The following is a 17,991-nucleotide window of genomic DNA, read 5'->3' as shown; positions in this document are numbered from 1 at the left end:
GAACTCAGGACCTCTGGAAAAGCATGAACTCACAGAGATCTGTCTGTCTTTGTCTCCCAAGTGTTGGGATTAAAGATCCACTGTTATACATCATGTAGCATTCTATGTAGGATATATGGGGCCACAATCTGGGCTACTTTATATACCCCTTATATCCCGGAAGTCACGGATGGATTCCTCTGCTGAGGCTGAGGGATTCATGATCGCTCCCATGAATGGAACGGGGCTGCCTTGCTTTTATTCATTCACAGGGTGTGGAACCACAGTAGCCAAAGGATGCTTTACTCATTCCACTCTGGGGTGTCGCCTCTGGAATATCCTGCTTCCTCAATGACTCCAACACCTATAATTCCTCAGAACTCAGCCTGTATAGAAAACATACCCATACTTTCTGCTGTTGACATCAACAGGATGAACAAAAATGACACCAGAGGCTATTTCATGGGTTCACACAAAAGATCTGTCCATAGTAAGTACAGCCTGGTGACAAGAGGCTGTAATGACTGCTACTAAGAAATCCTAATAATGTAAACACCTATTGGCTAGCACCTGAGGGATCTATAGGATTTACAGGTAAGCTGAGAAATGACTGCTTTCTCAAGTCTTTGGAAGATGATATCGAAAATTCCAGCACATGCCAAAGAGTTCAGTGTCTTGAGAGAGCCACTAAAGTTTGGTTAGCAAGAGACCAGTTGTAAGATCTTATCACTTGGGCTGGAAAGATGGCTCAGCAGTTAAGAGAACTGGCTGCTTTTCCAAAGGTCCTGAGTTCAATTCCCAGCAACCACATGGTGGCTGACAACCATCCCTAATGAGATCTGGCGCCCTCTTCTGTTGTGCAGGCATACATGCAGGCAGAACACTGTATACATAATTAATAATCTTAAAAAAAAAAAAATCCTATCACTTGTTTTCAAACTGCTACTTAATGAATCTTGTAAGTTATTAGAACCCTGAGACTCATTGAAAGTAAAGCAAGTTGGACACACCTGCACAAGAGTTCACTGTGTAGCCTAAGCTGGCCTCACATGTGTGATTCTCCTGCCTCTGCCTCCCAAGTGCTTGAATTATAGGTGTGTGTCATCGTGTCCAACTTCATCCCTTATACTCCTTTGGGGGGGGGGTGGATTTCGAGACAGGGTTTCTCTGTGTAGCTTTGGAGCCTGTCCTGGATCTCACTCTGTAGACCAGGCTGGCCTCAAACTCAAGAGATCCACCTGCTTCTGCCTCCCGAGTGCTGACATTAAAGGCGTGGGCCACCACCACCCAGCCCCAGCCCTAGTTTTAAAACTCTTAATTCTGGGTCATGAAATTCAGACACATAATCCAATTGACAGTGTTCATAACTGCTAATAGAAGGAATTTTCCTGGTTATTAACACCTTTAGAGGTGAGCTGGCCTGCCACGTGGAGACATCACTCTCAAGTCAGTCTGATTATGGTTTTCACCTGACAAAGGGGTCTTTCAGAACACCTTTTACATCTGCAAACACCTAAGCCACAGCATGCATTATGGAATTAATAAGGAAACCATAAAGGCACTCATAAGAAAAGCTATGGCCCTTTATCTGCCTGCCCTTCTTAGAAATGGCTTTTTGCTGCCTATGGTGGCACACACCTTTAATCTCAGCACTTAGGAGGTACAGGCAGGTGGGTATCTGAGTTGTAGGCCAGCCTGGTCTACGTAGTGGGTTCCCAGACAGCCAGGGCTACTACACAGAGACCTTGTCTCGAAACAAAACAAAAACAACCAAACCCAAAAAAGGCCTTTCATTCTTTTACAGTGCTTTCAAAAACCATTCAGACATAATAAATCATTCCTGAGTGAGCTTTGAAAAGACAGCACAAAAACTAGAAGGCAGCCTATTTTCTACAAAGTAATGACAGACTTTAAATGCATTTAAAAGTAGGGTATCTTTGTCTATTAAAACTAGTCCATCTATGAAGCCTTCAAAGTGACTCTAGGTTCTGGGTTAATAAAACAATCAGTCCACACTTCTCCATTTGGCCTGCGCCTGAACTATAAAAAGAAAATTATAGCTGTCTTCCCCCAAGCTGCCAAGCCACACTGAATGTGACAATTATTACACTCTTCCCATGTCATGGAAACTCCTAAGATTAAGCATTTTATTTATGGCAAAGACATATTGTGAGCTAAGCCCAAAATCTATACAGTTAATAATGAGAAGGAAATCTACGTAAGTTCAATCTTGGCCCAGTTACAGCACCACTGCCTAAACAGCGTGCTCTCAAGTTTCTACCAACAAGCTGCCCTCTAAACCATCGCCTCTCCACAGCCCTCTGCTGTAAGGACAAGGCTGCCCACTGACAGGTGTCTGGCTCTTTGTAGACCTTGTGCCAGTCCATTCATGTCTCCGCCTTTGTCTTTTGAGACAGTCTGACTCTGTAACCCAGGCTGAGACTGGCCCAGATTTACTCCATAGCCTAGGACAGTCTCAAACTCATGGTGATCCTCCTGCCTCAGCGTCCCAAATGCTGGGATTACAGGTGTACACTACACATCATGAGCTTTGATGTCCTCATGTTACCTCATTGGGTTGTTACTGGTTAAAAATGACAAGTCTAGGCTGGGTGCGGCGGTGCACACCTTTAATCCCAGCACTTGGGAGACAGAGGCAGGAGGAGCTCTGTGAGTTCAAGGCCTGCCTGGGCTACAGAGCGAGTTGCCGGACAGCTAGGGCTATTCCACAGAGAGACTCTGTCTCGAAACCCCCATCCCCCAAAGAGAAAACACTGACAGGTTTTACAAAAGCTACAGGTTTATTAACATAATATATCCTAACACTTAGAAAAATTTAAACAAGCCATGCTACCTAAGAAGAAAATGGACGTCTTCAGAGTGAAGTCCGAGAACTCATTTGGGGGGATCTGTGTTGATGCCGTACTTCTCCTTGAGAAGCTTCAGCTGCTCCTCCTTCTTCTTGGTGTCCATCTTCTGGAATGCCTGTAAGTGTGACAAGCACTGCAGTTGACAAGGACTGACCACAGCTAAAGGAGCGAGCTCAGCAGAGGCACTAACAAACAGAACACCCACCACACACTTCCCAGAGCCAGAGCCACTCACCCGGTTAGCATTATAATACAACACCACGAGGTATCTGTTACACACGTTGAATCCAGATAGATGGTCACATGCATTCTTAGCATCAAAGATGTCTTCGTAGACCACATAGGCTGTTCCTCTGGTCTCGGGTGTATTCCCTCTGCAGGACAGTTATAAACCACATTTACCCAAGCATCGACAATTTTCAGTCTTTCTGAACCTGTAACTGCGCCTTGTTCGTTTCAGCATGGAGTACTGGTATTAAAGGTGGTCACCACCACCGACCAGCCTGGCTCTGTATTCTTAAAAAATACAAACTATAGGGTTGGGGATTTAGCTCAGTGGTAGAGTGCTTGCCTGTTAGGCAAGCATAAGGCCCTGGGTTCAATCCTCAGCTCAAGAAACAAAAACGAAAAACAAAAACAAACTATATATTCAAGCCTTCTATGCCAAGTATTCTACCACTGAGCTCTACCCTGCAGCCTTATACAATTGTTTGGAGACAATAAACAGAAATATGCTTTATTTAAGTAATTTGAAACTAACCTGAAAAATACCAGAGGGAACAAACATTATGAATAGATATGCTAAATGAGCATTTTATGTTTGTTTCTTTTTCAAGATAAAGTGTTTCTCTGTGTAGCCCCGACTGTCCTGGAAGTCACTCTGTAGACCAGGCTGGCCCCAAACAAAAAAAGCCCAGCAAGCCTGTAATTTTGTAAATTAATGTGTTTGGAAGTGAACTAGCTCAAGGACTAAGAAGGAAGCTGCAGAAGCATGATCACAAAATTGCACTGTGGACACGGTGGCGCACGCCTTTAATCCCAGCGCTTGGGAGGTACAGCCAGGCGGATCTCTGTGAATCTGAGGCCAGCCTGGTCTACAGAGAGAGATCCAGAACAGCCAGGACTACACAGAGAAACCCTATCTCAAAACGAAACAAAACAAGAACCACCACCACCCAGATTATTTTACAGACGAAGAACAACCCAACAAGCTGGCAACTTGCCACACAGCTAGTCACAGGCTTTCATGGTAGACTCTTGTTCCCTGGCTCCCAAATCAGAGGGTGTCTACATACTGGTCTTGGTACTTGGAAGGACCTGGAGTCCTCACATCCTCAAAACACAGACAAAATGTATCATGTAGAAGTTCAAAGCTCTTAGCAGCTGCTCAGAGGAAAGAGACCTTCTAAGAGCAACTGGTCTACAGTACTTTGGTTTTCGTCTTCATTCAGGTATTAATGATAACGTGTTTCCAGTAATCAGTTTATCCTAGGAGAGATGGAGGGCACTCAAAAGCAAAGTCCCCAGCCTCAATGTCCTAAAGGCCAGGAAGGGGTTCTCAGATTATAAAAGGAATTTTTTTTTTTTTTTGGCTTATTTTGTTTGAGATAGGGTCTTAAGTCCAGAATGACCTCAAAATCACTGTATTGATGAAAACGATATTGAACTCCATCTCTGAAGTGCTGAGTTTATAGGCATTGCACCACCACCACGCTTACTTCAGAAAACTTATAAAAAATATAGTGGGGTTGGGGCTATAGCTCAGAGGTATAGTGCCTACCCAGCATGTACAGGGCCCTGGGTTCAAACCAACAGGGCCTACCCAAGGTGCTCCCTAAAAAGAAATATTGTAACTAAAAATAAAAGCTTTAGAAATCCTTTCAGAGGAACCCTTAAATGGCACAAGTCCAGGTTCTGTACAGATAGTTTAACTGTTCGGTTCAGTGTTAGAAGATTTTATCAAAACATTACATGGTACTAGAAAGGTACTTTTACTCAAGAGCTTGGTAGTCTCACTGTGAAACAGACATATCACTATACACCACACAGCACAGTTCTGCTGCCAGCTACAATTCTGAGATTATGGACTAGGCAACCATTCCCTGTAAGTGACATTTCAGGTCTCAGTACAACTTACACTCTGATTTGACGAATAGGCCCATATTTCCCAAATATATCATACATTTCTTCCGCTGTGATTTTGTATGGCAAATTCCTTATATACAAAATCCGATTTACTTCAGGTGGGAGGCGAATCTAAAATGAGAAATGTGTATCATTACATTGTGGGAAAGCAGTGCTGCCATTATAAAGAACTCGAAGATGCAGAATAAGAATAAAAGTATAAACTGATGCTACTCTAAGTGGCATGTTCTTCAGAAAAACAAGAGAGCACCACACAGAGGGGAGACTGTAAGTAGGAACTAAGACTGAGGCTTTGGACACTCCAATTTAACCAGTATTTCCCAGTTCACTCAAGGACCCCTAATGTCTCCTGGGAAAGGGAAGATGATAAAATCCCATTCATAAGCTTTCTGCTGGCTGTCTTAAGAACTTGTGTCAATGACCCCTCTCTCTTGTTCTTATAGGCTTTCCCTTCCTACCACGAGAGCAGCTGACCTGGTCCTCCCAATCCCCACACCAGACAAATCGCTGGAGTCCTCTTCACTCACTCACTCAGTTACTAAATGCCTTTTTAATGTACTCAGTGGGCTAGGTATTAGAGACACACCTTGAAGAAAGGACAAGATGTCTGGCTTCCCTCACTTTCTAGCTCTCTCTACTTACTCTTTTCTTTTTCAGTCAAGTAGAAGAGTCTGTACGCACTGACTCTTAGTCTTTACTTCTTAGATGCCAGACCTGAGCTACCACCCAGCACTCTGAAAGTGCTTCTGCTAATGTCTTTTCGTTGCAGTGTCCAGCTCGCAAACTGTTCCTGACTCTTGTTCCTCCTCCAGCACTCGGGTTTCTACACAATCTTTGACACTGAAATGTTCCTCTAGAGTTACTTTTCTTGACCTGCTGTGTATTTCTCACTCTCCACACTCCCTTATTCTACTTTCATGACTCACAGCTCACTCTCTGCTAATATACTCAGTCAACTATGCACCAGACAAAAATTTTCTCAATGAATACTTATTAAATTGACACAACTGTGGCACATGCAATACAATCATAAATAAATATAAGTTAAAAGAAACTTATTCCCTTCTTTCAAATGAGTAGTGATACTCCTCCCCCCAAGTTTCATAATCAACAACTGCCAGACAAAAATATATTTCTCTAATAAATCTGCTTTCTCACTCTGCAAAACACTGTGTAACCTCCTTCTCTTCTCTCCTGAAACCTCTCCATCATCATTCCCTGTAAAACTGAAAGGGCTGTCTACTCTTCTCGGCCAACCCAGGATATGACCCTGGCTCTATGTTTCTTGAAGAAAACAGGTATGACCAAATGGTAAGTACTATATATTCCTAATAAACTTTATTCAAGTCTATGTCCATTCCATTTTTCTTCTGCTATACCAACCACTCATCTACTCAAAATCCCTTCTTTAACTATTTTAGGTTTTTGTTGTGGTTTGAGGTGCTTGGAATCAAATTCAGGAACTACCACTGAGCCACATTTCCAGCTTCGATCCTGAATTTAATACAATTTCCTTCTTTATTAGGTTTCTCCCATTCCATTGGTGCACTCTTGTTAGCATATAAAATGCACTTTATGTCTCTTTAGAACAATTCGATTTCTCTATTAATAAGAAAACCAAGAGGACCAACTCCTTGCCGGTTTCTTTATTTTTTTTTTAATTCCCACTCTCTTTTCATCCTACAGGAACCAAGTTTTCATTCACTGAACTAATTCAAATAATCAAGGTAGCCCCAAATCTTCATCAGCATACCCAATAGTCAATTATCTATCTGTTTGGGTATAATTCTAAGTTTTAACCGTTGCCTAGTTTTTTTCCGTAAAGATTTTGATAACACTCCACTCGCTGCCAACAGCAGAAATAAGAATGACTTTTTGTTTTTGTTTTTTTGTTTTTCGAAACAGGGTTTCTCTGTGTAGCTTTTGGAGCCTATCCTGGAACTTGCTCTGCAGACCTTGCTGGGCTCAAACTCACAGAGATCGACCTGCCTCTGCCTCCCAAGTGCTGGGATTAAAGGCGTGCGCCACCACCGCCGCCGGGCAAGAACGACGTTTTAATTCACTGTTGTAACCCCAACACTGGTGTTGAGTAAATACAACTGATGAACTGCTTCCCATTTGTAAAACCAGAGACGCGTCAGGCGCTTAAATACATTAACAGGGGATACCCAAAGTTCTACATGCGAGAAAAATCCCAGGCTCCAGCTGGCAGCGGACCATAATAGTTACTGAATACGTCTGTGCTATCGGCTTTTTAGACTCGGAGGATCCTAACGCCTGCTCCTAGGTGAGGTCAAGCAGCAGAGACCGTGGGACCTGAGACTGTCAACATTACCGGGGGGAAGGGGAGCTCTCAAAAGGGGTGGGAGCGAAAAGTCGCTCAAGGAACACACCCCTGAGGATAAGGCCAGGATAGAACCTCCTTTGACCGAACAGGCAACGGGCTTCCCGACCTGTGGGCGGAGGACAAGAACTCTCCCACCCACGCTGCGACAGCCCAGCCACCAGATCGCTTCCCTGCCGCGCAGAAAGCGGGCACTCACATTCGCCCTCTTGGCCGCTTGCATCGCCATCTTGGCGGGCTGCTGGAGGCGACCGTGGGATTCCTCCGAAGATCTCTAAAGCTCGGTCGCCTGGGAGGGCGACACAGCGTCAGATACAGGGTGTCAACAGCCAGGCAGAACCCGAGAGCCGTTACAGCACTGCCGGAAAGCCCGCGTCTCAAACGAGGACCTGTTGACGTCCTCGAAAAGTGGCTCCAGACCCAACTACCCGGACAGCGTTCTCAGACCGGAAGGCGCACAGGCGAGCTCCAAGACACTTCCGGATACCGGACAGGAAGGGGCGGGGTGAAGGCTACAGGGAGGGAGGTGTTCCTGCTTGGAGGGGGCGGGGCTTGAGGGCTGAGGGGCGGGTCCAGGTCAGGGTTGCGGGCTGAAGACACCGAGGTGGGCGTGGCGCGTTTTAGGTGCTTAGCGGCGTCTACGGGATTCTGAAGGTGAACTTTACCCAGAATACTGGTCCGGGGCCTGGGTTTGGGAGTCTCCCGGCACCTGATTATGGCTGCAATTCCTGCTGAGCTACTCCTGGCCTGGCTCCAGAGAGTAGCGTCTTGCCCTAATCCGTCTTTTGTTTAACCGATACCTTTATGTTTCTCCAGTCGCCCTATGTGAATGAATCTTGTCCCAGGATACAAGTTTCCCCAGGATACAAAGCCTATGCAAAACTTGGTTCAGAAAACCGTGGTATCTGATAAATCGAGGCATCTGCACTTGCCATTGTATTGTTGGGAGCTTCTTTCAGGTTCTTTTGAGCATATGGAAACCAACTTGCTAAGGTGTAAATATTGGGAAAAATAAAAATGCCCTGGGTGAAGAAAAAATGTTTCAGCCCTTAGAGGCTGTATCCCCTTACAGCCACAAAAGGGTAGATTCATTCTTAAGGTGCCTCTGAGTCTTATTTCCACGGATCCTCATGCACCCACACACCGGTGCCACAACACTTTGAGACACCTGATGGTCCGGACTCCCTCTTCACCCTTGTCCATGTGCTAGGTCGCCAACAGAGAACACACCTCCCTTCATATACACTCTTTTTATTTAGTTAGAGCAGCTTTACAGGGGCGGACCTGGGAGTAGAACCCACTCCAAACTTGTTCTGGAGTCTTCCTTCACTGGGGCAGCTCCAAGACAATCTTGCCCACGTTCTTGTTAGCTTCCATGTACTCGTGGGCCGCTCGAATATCAGTCGCCTGGTAGATACTGTCCAGAACCGGCAGCAGACGTTGGGGGCTGTCCTTGGAGAAGTAGGGCAGAATCTGCTCCGTGAACGTTTTCACCACTGCCTGTTTGTACTAAGCAAAAGAACACCAACTTGAACAGAGGCCTTACCCTGCCATCCCCCATCCTGCTTAGCCTTCATGCTGTCTGAGCATCTGAAACAGCACACCCCACTTCACTTCCTATGTGAGAGAGCATGCTTTCAAATGTGCAACCTCAATCTGTATCAGGTTAAGATTAAACGCTGTAGTAAAATACTAGTGTAACCAACAGACTTACATAGTGTCAGTACAAAAGGAATGCTTAATTAAGCCTTATCTTCCCCACTGTTGGAAACTGATGGACTAACATTCCCAAAGCTGGCGCCTGCTAGAATGCTACAGAAGACTTTAGGAACATGAATTTGTTGAAGCTACGACTTATTTACCAAATAGGCTTTCTTAGTACACTGAGGAGAGGTCTACCCTGAAAACAAAGCCTTGGACCTATTTGAAGACTTAATACTATGGCCGATGTTTTGTTCATCCTGATAGAAAGTGTGTGTGTGTGTGTGTGTGTGTGTGTGTGTGTGTGTGTGTGTGTGTGTGTGTGACATGCCAGAGTCTTCTGTTGGCTCATCTGAATTAGTCCTCTGGAACACATCTGTCCACAAGATGGCAGGCTTCCTTATAGGGCCCCTAGGGTGAGCTATGACTGGGTATGTACCAAAACAGTTTTCTGAGTGACAGTCACACTTTTTTCACTCAATACTCACCTTATTATCCCTAGATCGCAACAAACTAGTGATTAGACTCCCTCGCTTAAAGAGCAGTTTTGAAAGCAGGGGCCCACTGACATCCCCTCCTCCTATTAAACCGTAGAGAACCCAGCGACCGTCCAGAGCCAGGCAGTTGATATTCTTCTCCCAGTAGGGTCCGCCTATGCAGTCTAGAATAAGATCCACTCCAACACCTTTCAAAGGGGGAAAGATGGACAATAATGTTAGGCACAAAAACGGGTACAAATAAGATTTCATGGTGTATTTGTGGGTAAAAATAAATGTAGGTGTAGCAGCCCATTGGAGTTCTTGGAGGTTGAGGCGGGAGGACCTTGAGGCTAGCCTGGGGTACAGAGTGAGACTTTGTCTCAAATTGATACAAGTGCTGATGGCAAGTGCGGCTGGAACTAAAAACAGGTGGCCATAGAAATATTGTTGTTAGGACGGGTGATGCACGCCTTTAATCCCAGCACTCGGGAGGCAGAGCCAGGCGGTTCTCTGTGAGTTCGAGGCCAACCTGGTCTACAGAGTGAGATCTGGGACAGGCTCCAAAACTACACAGAGAAACCCTGTCTCAAAATAAACCAAAAAAAATAAATAAATAAAAAGAAAGAAAGAAAGAACAAGAGAGAGAGAGGGAGGGAGGGAGGGAGGAAGGAAGGAAAGGAGAGGAGAGGAGAGGAGAGGAGAGAGAGAGAGAGAGAGAGAGAGAGAGAGAGAGATTGTTGTAATGGAATTACATAGTAGCACTCTTTAACAGCATGTGTAATATAGTGCGTGCATCTTTCATGAGTCCCTGCTCCCCACCTCTTCATAGCAGGATGGAAACAACTGCTCCTGGTTTCTCACCTCATCTCCCAAATAATACAGTCCCACTGGCATCCAGGCATGAGCAGGAATAGAAAAGAGGAAGTCTACGATAGGCTACAGAGCAGTCTGATTGTCCACCTCTAAGTTAGACAGTCTGTGCTGGCTTATCAGAGTCACAGCTTAGTAAATCAGTTCTCATCTCTCCTTTTCTACCCACAGGAAAATAGAAAAAAATGAATGGAAAAAAAAAAGCCAGATTTGAGCGAAGAGGTAGCTCAATTGGTAGAGTATCAGCCTAACGTGCATAAAGCCCTGGGGCTTAGCACCCAGAATCGCATATACCAGGCAAGATGGTGTACATCGGTAATCCCAGCACTCAGAAGATAGAGATGGGAAAACCAGAAGTTCAAGGTCACTCTCAGCTTTGGTCACCTTGACCATCTCTAGATGGTCATTAGCACATTAGTCTGTGCTGCAGGCTTCCGGTTAACTCGCTACAGAGTGGCTGTTTGGGAAGAATGGGCCCTTGGCAAATTCTAGGTCAACTCTGTGTGGCTATGCAGTTTCTAAACATGTATGAACCATGTCGCCTGCAAGAATGCACACTGTGGGTTAGGGATGTAGCTCTTAGTGATGGAGTTCTTGCCCTGCATGGACATGGACAACACTGAAATAACCTTAGACCCCAGTGCTGGCTGCCAGTCTCTAATATTCAAACACCTGCTTACATCAGCTTGGCCAGGGCAGTGATAGTCCTTCCAGCAAAGTCTAGATTGACCCAGCACACTGGCAACCATAGAAACGAAGATTTCATCTAACCATTTTTTTTTTTTTTTATGTCTGCTGAGTTGCAGAAGGAGCAACTTACCGTTAGTGACTCTGAGCGTCGCTTCAGAAAAATCTTCTCTATAATTGAATCCAGCAGCAGCCCCAAGCTTTTCGGCCATTTGAAGCTTATGCTGGGAGCCGGCTGTAACCAGAGGAATAGCACCAGCCTTCCGAGTCAGCTGGATGGCAGCTGTGCCCACGCCACTTGATCCTGCGTGGATCAGCACTAAGTCTCCAAGCTGAACGTGGCCTGTGATGAAAAGGATAGACACTGTGGAACCTGCCAGTTCTTCTGTCCAGCTATCGGAATAGCCTGTCTACCTCACTGGACTCTTGGACCAGATGCCAAATATCTTGCTTTCTGAAGGGACACATTGACAGTTCTCTATCTCTGTCTCTCTTTCTCCCTCTTTTTTTTTCTTTTTCCCTTACTGTCTCTGATCATGTGGAAAATGGGCTTTAGTTACAAAACTATCAGTAGCCACATCCATTATCTCTATTCGAAATACAAAATAACAACACCCAAATGCATATTTCTACATACACACCTTTTAAAGCAAGAATAACCCCCGTTCCCCACTGTCATCACTGAGGTCTGGCTTTCGCTGGTCTCACTGATCCAGTGTCTCACATAGACATCAGACTCCTTCTCTCCAACTGGAGCCTTCTTTATCATCTCTTTTCTCAAAATGGGAAGTGACTTTTTGGCTTTGCACTGAGTCCAGACAGTCTGGCATTCAGAGTCTTCAATCTGCCCAATGTCATCTTTTTTTTGTTTGTTTGTTTGTTTGTTTTTTCTGAGACAGGGTTTCTCTGTGTAGCTTGCGCCTTTCCTGGAACTCACTTGGTAGACCAGGCTGGCCTCGAACTCACAGAGATCCGCCTGCCTCTGCCTCCCGAGTGCCTGGATTAAAGGCGTGCACCACCATCTTCCGGCATCATCTTTTTACAAATGGTAACAACCATCCCTCATCTCTGAGTGGAGCAGCTGCCTTCACCTCGAGCTTTCTTGGCCTGCCTTGACGCACCTACCACAGCTCAAGTCGTTTTGTTCCTAATAGCTGTCTCCGGTCACCCTTGCTCACATCAGGTTTCCCCACCTCAGACTTCAGCTGCTGTTCGAATAGAGCTAGTCTCCAAAATTCTGTGGCTATATTTCTTTCTTTTTCCTTCCTTCCTTTCTCTTTCAAAGCTGAGGATCAAACGCAGGCCCCTGAGCATGCTAGGAAAAACGCTCTACCACTGAGATACACCCCTAGCCTGCCTCTTCCATCGCACTGGGCCTCACAGAGAAGTCCACGTGACCTGAGGTGCAAACTGCTCCCAGGTCTTGTGTTAAGATGTCCCTAGACCTCCTGTCTGCTAAGCCTGGTTCTCATCCCCCCCAATATCAAGTCATTTTAATATGATTTAATGTCCTGACAGTGTTAGTGATTCAGCAAGGTAGGTGCTGGGTGCTGGGTATCCTGGAGGACTGTTGGGGTTTGGGGAGCTTGGCTCACTGGGGAGTAAGCCTTGCTGTGCGAAATGAGCATCAGACACCCTCACCTACGAGATGTAAGAGCTGAAAGGCAGTAATCCAGGCCTCCGGGATGGCTGCAGCTTGATTCAGGGTCAGTCCTTCTGGGATGGGCATAAGGAGATCTTCGTGAACAGTGACGTACTGAGCTTGGCCTCCCCCGGGCAACAAAGCCATGGCCAAATCCCCGACCTTCCAGTGTCCCTGGCAGCCAGGCCCCAGCTCAGCCACTTGTCCCGAGGCTTCAAGTCCCAAAATGCTACTGGCTCCTGGGGGTGGGGCATACTGGCCCACTCTCTGCAGAAAGAGAGGCACAGTAAGTGGGAGCATGATCTGGAACCTGTGTGTCACCATCCCTGGCCCCTCTCCAGTAGCTCTTCCTTTTCTCAGAGGGGAAAAAAAATCAGGATGAAGTCTGGTTTTGCTTTTTTGTTGTGGTTTTTCAGAGCTGAGGACCAAACCCAGGGCCTTGTACTTGCTAGGCAAGCGCTCCACCACTGAGCTAAATCCCCAACCCCTGATTTGTTTTTTGAGACAGTGTTTCTCTGTGTAGCCCCAACAGTCCTAGAATTCACTCTGTAGACCAGGCTGGCCTTGAACTCAGAGAGATTAGCCTGCCTCTGCCTCCCAAGTGCTGGGATCAAAGACCTGCGCCACCACCTCCCAGCTTGTTTTCTTTTGTATTGTTTTTTGAGATGGGGTTTCTCTGTGTAGCCCCAGCTGTCCTGGAATTCACTCTGTAGACCAAACTGTCCTTGAACTCACAGAGATTAGCCTGCCTCTGCCTCCCAAGGGCTGGGATCAAAAACGTACACCTCCACTGCCCAGCAAAGTCCAGTTTTATAAGTAAGAAAAAAGGAGAGGGAGATGGCTTAGTCTGTGTAAATAAAAGGCTACAGGTCACAAACATCAGCCTTAACTGGTAGAGTCCTCAGCTAGTTGATTTACTGAAGCCCTTTAATGTACAAAGAAAGAAAGAGACCAGGGTGGGTAATGGCTTGTCCAAGATTGCAAAGTAAATTATTAGAGAGACTAGGAGGAAATTATAGAACAATTATAGATATTTATTGAATGACAGGCTGTACTTACCCTGGGTCTCAAAGACTTTAGACCATAAGGACCTAACTGCAGTTTTGCATCAAAACTATTTCAAACTGCAACTGCCTGGCCCTGCCATGTTAATTTTAAAAAGTTCACCAGTTGGCTGGGCAGTGGTGGCGCACGCCTGTAATCCCAGCACTCGGGAGGCAGAGCCAGGTGGATCTCTGTGAGTTCCAGGCCAGCCTGGTCTACATAGTGAGTTCCAGAACAGGCTCCAAAGCTACAGAGAAACCCTGTCTTGAAAAACCAAAAAAAAAAAAAGTTTGCCAGTTGATTCGGATGTACATTTCTTTCTGTGTGTGTACATGCCCATAAGTGTGTGGCATGCATATGGAATCCAGGGTCAATATTGAGTGTCTTCCTTAATGGCTCTCTACCTTATATTCTGACACAGGGTCTCTCACTGAACCTAGAACGAGTTACTCGTTCAACTAGACTAGCTGGCCAGCAAGCCCCAGGATTCACCTGTCTCTGGGATGACAGGCACACACCTGCTTGTTTGTTTTAAGATTTATTTTATTTATTTTATTTTTTTTTGGTTTTTCAAGACAGGATTTCTCTGTAGCTTTAGAGCCTGCCCTGGACTAACTCTGTAGACCAGGCTGGCCTCAAACTCGCAGAGATCCACCTGCCTCTGCCTCCCCGGTGCTGGGATTAAGATTTATTTATTTTTATTTTATGTGAATTTGTGTTTTGCCTACATACAGGTCTGTGGAGGATGCCAGATACCCTGAAACTGGAGTTACAGAGAGCTGAGCTGCCATGTAGGTTTGGGGAATTGAACCCTGGTCCTCTGGAAGAGCAGCTGGTGCTTTTAACTGCTTTTAACTGCTGAGCCAGCTCTCCAGCCCGCACACCTGGCTTTTTATTATTGTACTGGCAGTCCAAACTCAGGTCTTCATGCTTGCCTCATCAGAGGTTCACCAACGGAGTCATCGTCCCGACACCTGATGTACACTTCTAATTCATCCCAACTGACTCAGCTGTGAAGTACTAGGCTGGGGTATGCGGTACTACGCAGTGCTGGAGCTCAGACCCAGAGCTACGCTAGCTAGGCAGGCACGCTGCCAACTGAGCTACGCCTCACCTTTCCTTGTACACATCTGAGTCATTTTGTCTGCTTGTGTGGTGCTGAGGACCTTGAGCACGTTAGGCAAATATTCTACCACAGAATTATGCCCCTGGCCCTGCTTCATTTCATTTTTGTAGTTGTTGGTTTAATGCCCCCCCCACCACCACCAGGTCTTTCTTTGTAGCCCAGGCTGGCCTCAAACTTGAGGCAATCCTCCCGCTTCAACCTCTACAGTGCTGGGAATCATTCATTCTTAAAATTGTAGGCTGCCTTGGTGGTGCACGTTTATGATGTCAGCATTCTGGAGACTGAGTTGGGAAGGTCTTAAGTTTGAGACCACCCTGGGCTACATAGGGTTAAAACAACTTTTCATTATTTTACTTATTTTTTTGAATTTTTAAAGAAGATTTATTTATTTATTATGTATACAGAAGAGGGCGCCAGATCTCATTACAGATGGTTGTGAGCCACCATGTGGGTACTGGGAATTGAACTCAGGACCTCTGGAAGAGCAGTCAGTGCTCTTAACCTCTGAGCCATCTCTCCAGCCCCTCATTATTTTATTTTTAATTTCTTATTATTATCATTAAAATTATTCAAACTTTTTTTTTTCAAGACAGGGTTTCTCTATGTAGCTTTGCACCTTTCCTGGAACTCGCTTTGGAGACCAGGCTGGCCTCGAACTCACAGAGATCCTCCTGGCTCTACCTCACGAGTGCTGGGATCAAAGGCATGCACCACCACTGCCAGCCTCAATTTTTTAAAGTGAAAAAACAATAAATAAATGAAAATGAAAGTTGCCTGTCCAGCACTCCATCTTATGATTGGACTATAACTTTTTTTTTTTTTCCTGGGCCAGTGAATTTCTTTGGGTTACTTACAGGAGTATGGGGGAGAGGTTATTTACATTATAACTTATTAATCAGTCCACATGGGTGCCCACAGTTTGCTTCTTTGGCTGTTCTTATGCTACCTGGAAGCCAGCCTATTTTCAAAAGAGTCTGTTTAAAAAAAAAGGGGGGGGGGGGGTGGGATGGTGGCAGGCTAACTGTGCTTCGAATAGGTTCAATCCAAGGCCTGTGAGAAAATCCTAACCAAAGTTTAATTAACAAGCACTTTGTTCTAATCTGGGTCCCACGGGCACAGCAATTTAGATAAGTCATTTATGAAGCCCGGGGTGGGAATCTGAAGGGACAGTGTCTTAACTGTGTTCTAGGTCTGCCTCTGAGACTTGGTCTGTAAAATATAAATAGGCTTGTCTGAGGAGTTTATTAGGGGCAGGTGTACCCTTCCCCCATCCCCCGGTGTCAACAAATGGTGCTTCCCTGCTCCTTTCCGGGATGCCTGGAGAGATAATGAGTGTTACACAGTGGTGTAACATTCTGCTTTGCAAACACCCTTGTTTTTGTTTTGTTGTGGAGCATCACCCAGGGCCTGGAGCAGGGTAGGCAGAGGCTCTCCCAATGAGCTACACCCTCAGCTCATCCCTTCATTTATGGAAACACTGTGGCTACTTGGCTTTGGGTCGCAGAACCCCAGCACAGCTGTTCCAATGGGTGCTCCCAGGCAACATCCCAATCCTTGTTTGCTCTGTCTGGTCGCTTCGCTGAAGACAGAGGTTGAGCCCTGGAGCCCACCCTGTACTGACCGTTGGAAGCCCTGGGTACCTGGAGTAAGTCAGCCCTGTTCAGGGCGCTGGCTGCCACCTTCAGGAGGACTTCACCCTCTCCTGGGCTCGGCTTGGGCACCTCCTTCAGGTAGAGGTTTTCTGGTCCACCTGGCTGGTCAAAGTGCACCGCCAGCATGCTGTCTGAGAACCCTGGGCAGTCAAGCAGAAAAACCCAGGCTCCGAAGAAAAGAAGGCTAGGACACCGCTGTGCAGCGCCCACTGCAGGTGACTGCCGGCTCAGAGCCTGGATCCTGTCTCCCAGGAACCCGCAACTCCTTCACTGGCTCTTGGTCCCGGAAGACACGGTTTTAATTGCGGTCCAGGGCTGGAAACACTGTACGGCTGCAACAAATTACCTTGTTTCTGGGTTGGAATCTCCAGTCCTGTCGACAGGCCCCTTCAGGCCATGGGAACAATTTAACTAAGCTGGTTCAGCAGGTACTGCCCGTCTTGGCTCCTCTGGGCGCTGGTGGCCGCACCCTAGAGCCAAAGAACCCGCCCTCAGTTGTCCCTGGAATGAGTGCCTGAACTCTGAGCAGTCCAAGGGGTGGGACTGAAAGGAGCCAACCCAATCTCTTGTCCTTTTCACCCTTTAAAATGCAAAGCGACAGAGTGGTGGTTTGGATATTCTTTTCCCCAGCTTAGGGGACATTGGAAGCTGCCCCAGCTCTCATTAGATAAGACAGAACTTCCCTCTTTACAGATGACTGTAGGCTCAGCTGCAACCTAAGACCCAGATACGTCCATTTTCCTATCAAGCCAGGCTCCCCTTGGTCTATTTATGCTACAGCTCTGGCACTTGAGTTGTGTACATGTATCCATTGGGACTGGGCTCCACAACGCTGTGTTTTGATTGGTTGGGGTTTTCTGTAATGGTCTCTGCCTATTGTAAAGAGACATTTCCTTGATGAGGGGCGAGGACCAACTTATCTGTGGGAGTAAGGACAAATGTTTAGAGTGTAGTGAGGGATTTTGCTGATTTCATTAGGTGGAGCTTGAAAATTCTCCAAGATTCATGATTTCACTAGTCCTGGGCAGCTGGCTAGATTTCTAGTGACAGAGATGATTAATTTCTTGTTGAGTGGGTCTGAAGTCAATTATAGAGCTGTTTGTCGCCACCAAGGTATTTGTGCCATGGTCTCACCGGTAGGGGTTTCATGCCATACTGGTCATTGTGGTGTGGGAGTCCATAGTGAGTACTTAATTACTCAGGGATAGAGAATCTGAGCTTGCTTTACCCAGCAGGGCTGCATGAGGAGATGATTTGGCTATGGGTGTGGTTACCAGGTGTTTGAAAGGGTCTACACTTGCCTGTACGGGTGTGCTTTGATCTTGCAAGGGGGAGGTCTTTTGCCTCTCCCCTTGGCATATTATAAAAAGCCCTTTTGAATAAAGGATGAGGCTGTTGGGTATTGACCCAGGCCCTCCCTAAGCAAGCCTGTGGTTTTTTACTTTCTTCTTG

General features: G+C 46.2%; 2 protein-coding genes across 2 annotated transcripts; both read right to left on the bottom strand.

The window, feature by feature from the left end:
* Nucleotides 1-2,759: 2,759 nt before the first annotated feature.
* Sf3b6 (splicing factor 3b subunit 6) lies at nt 2,760-7,822 on the bottom strand. Its single transcript, XM_036170951.1, has 4 exons — nt 7,538-7,822; nt 4,987-5,105; nt 3,085-3,223; nt 2,760-2,964 (listed from the first exon to the last, which is right to left on the bottom strand). Exons 1-4 carry the CDS (start codon nt 7,565-7,567, stop codon nt 2,875-2,877), a joined length of 378 nt encoding a protein of 125 aa, XP_036026844.1. The 5' UTR covers nt 7,568-7,822; the 3' UTR covers nt 2,760-2,874.
* An 842-nt stretch (nt 7,823-8,664) lies between these two features.
* Nucleotides 8,665-16,665, bottom strand: Tp53i3 (tumor protein p53 inducible protein 3). Its single transcript, XM_036170390.1, has 5 exons — nt 16,528-16,665; nt 12,717-12,984; nt 11,209-11,418; nt 9,528-9,724; nt 8,665-8,847 (listed from the first exon to the last, which is right to left on the bottom strand). The coding sequence occupies exons 1-5, from the start codon at nt 16,663-16,665 to the stop codon at nt 8,665-8,667; spliced, it is 996 nt and encodes a 331-aa protein (XP_036026283.1).
* Between the last annotated feature and the right edge of the window lie 1,326 nt (nt 16,666-17,991).

Source organism: Onychomys torridus, chromosome 21 (genome assembly GCF_903995425.1).
Source record: "Onychomys torridus chromosome 21, mOncTor1.1, whole genome shotgun sequence".
NCBI classification, from domain to species: domain Eukaryota; kingdom Metazoa; phylum Chordata; class Mammalia; order Rodentia; family Cricetidae; genus Onychomys; species Onychomys torridus.
This window is presented reverse-complemented; position numbering and strand designations above follow the sequence as displayed.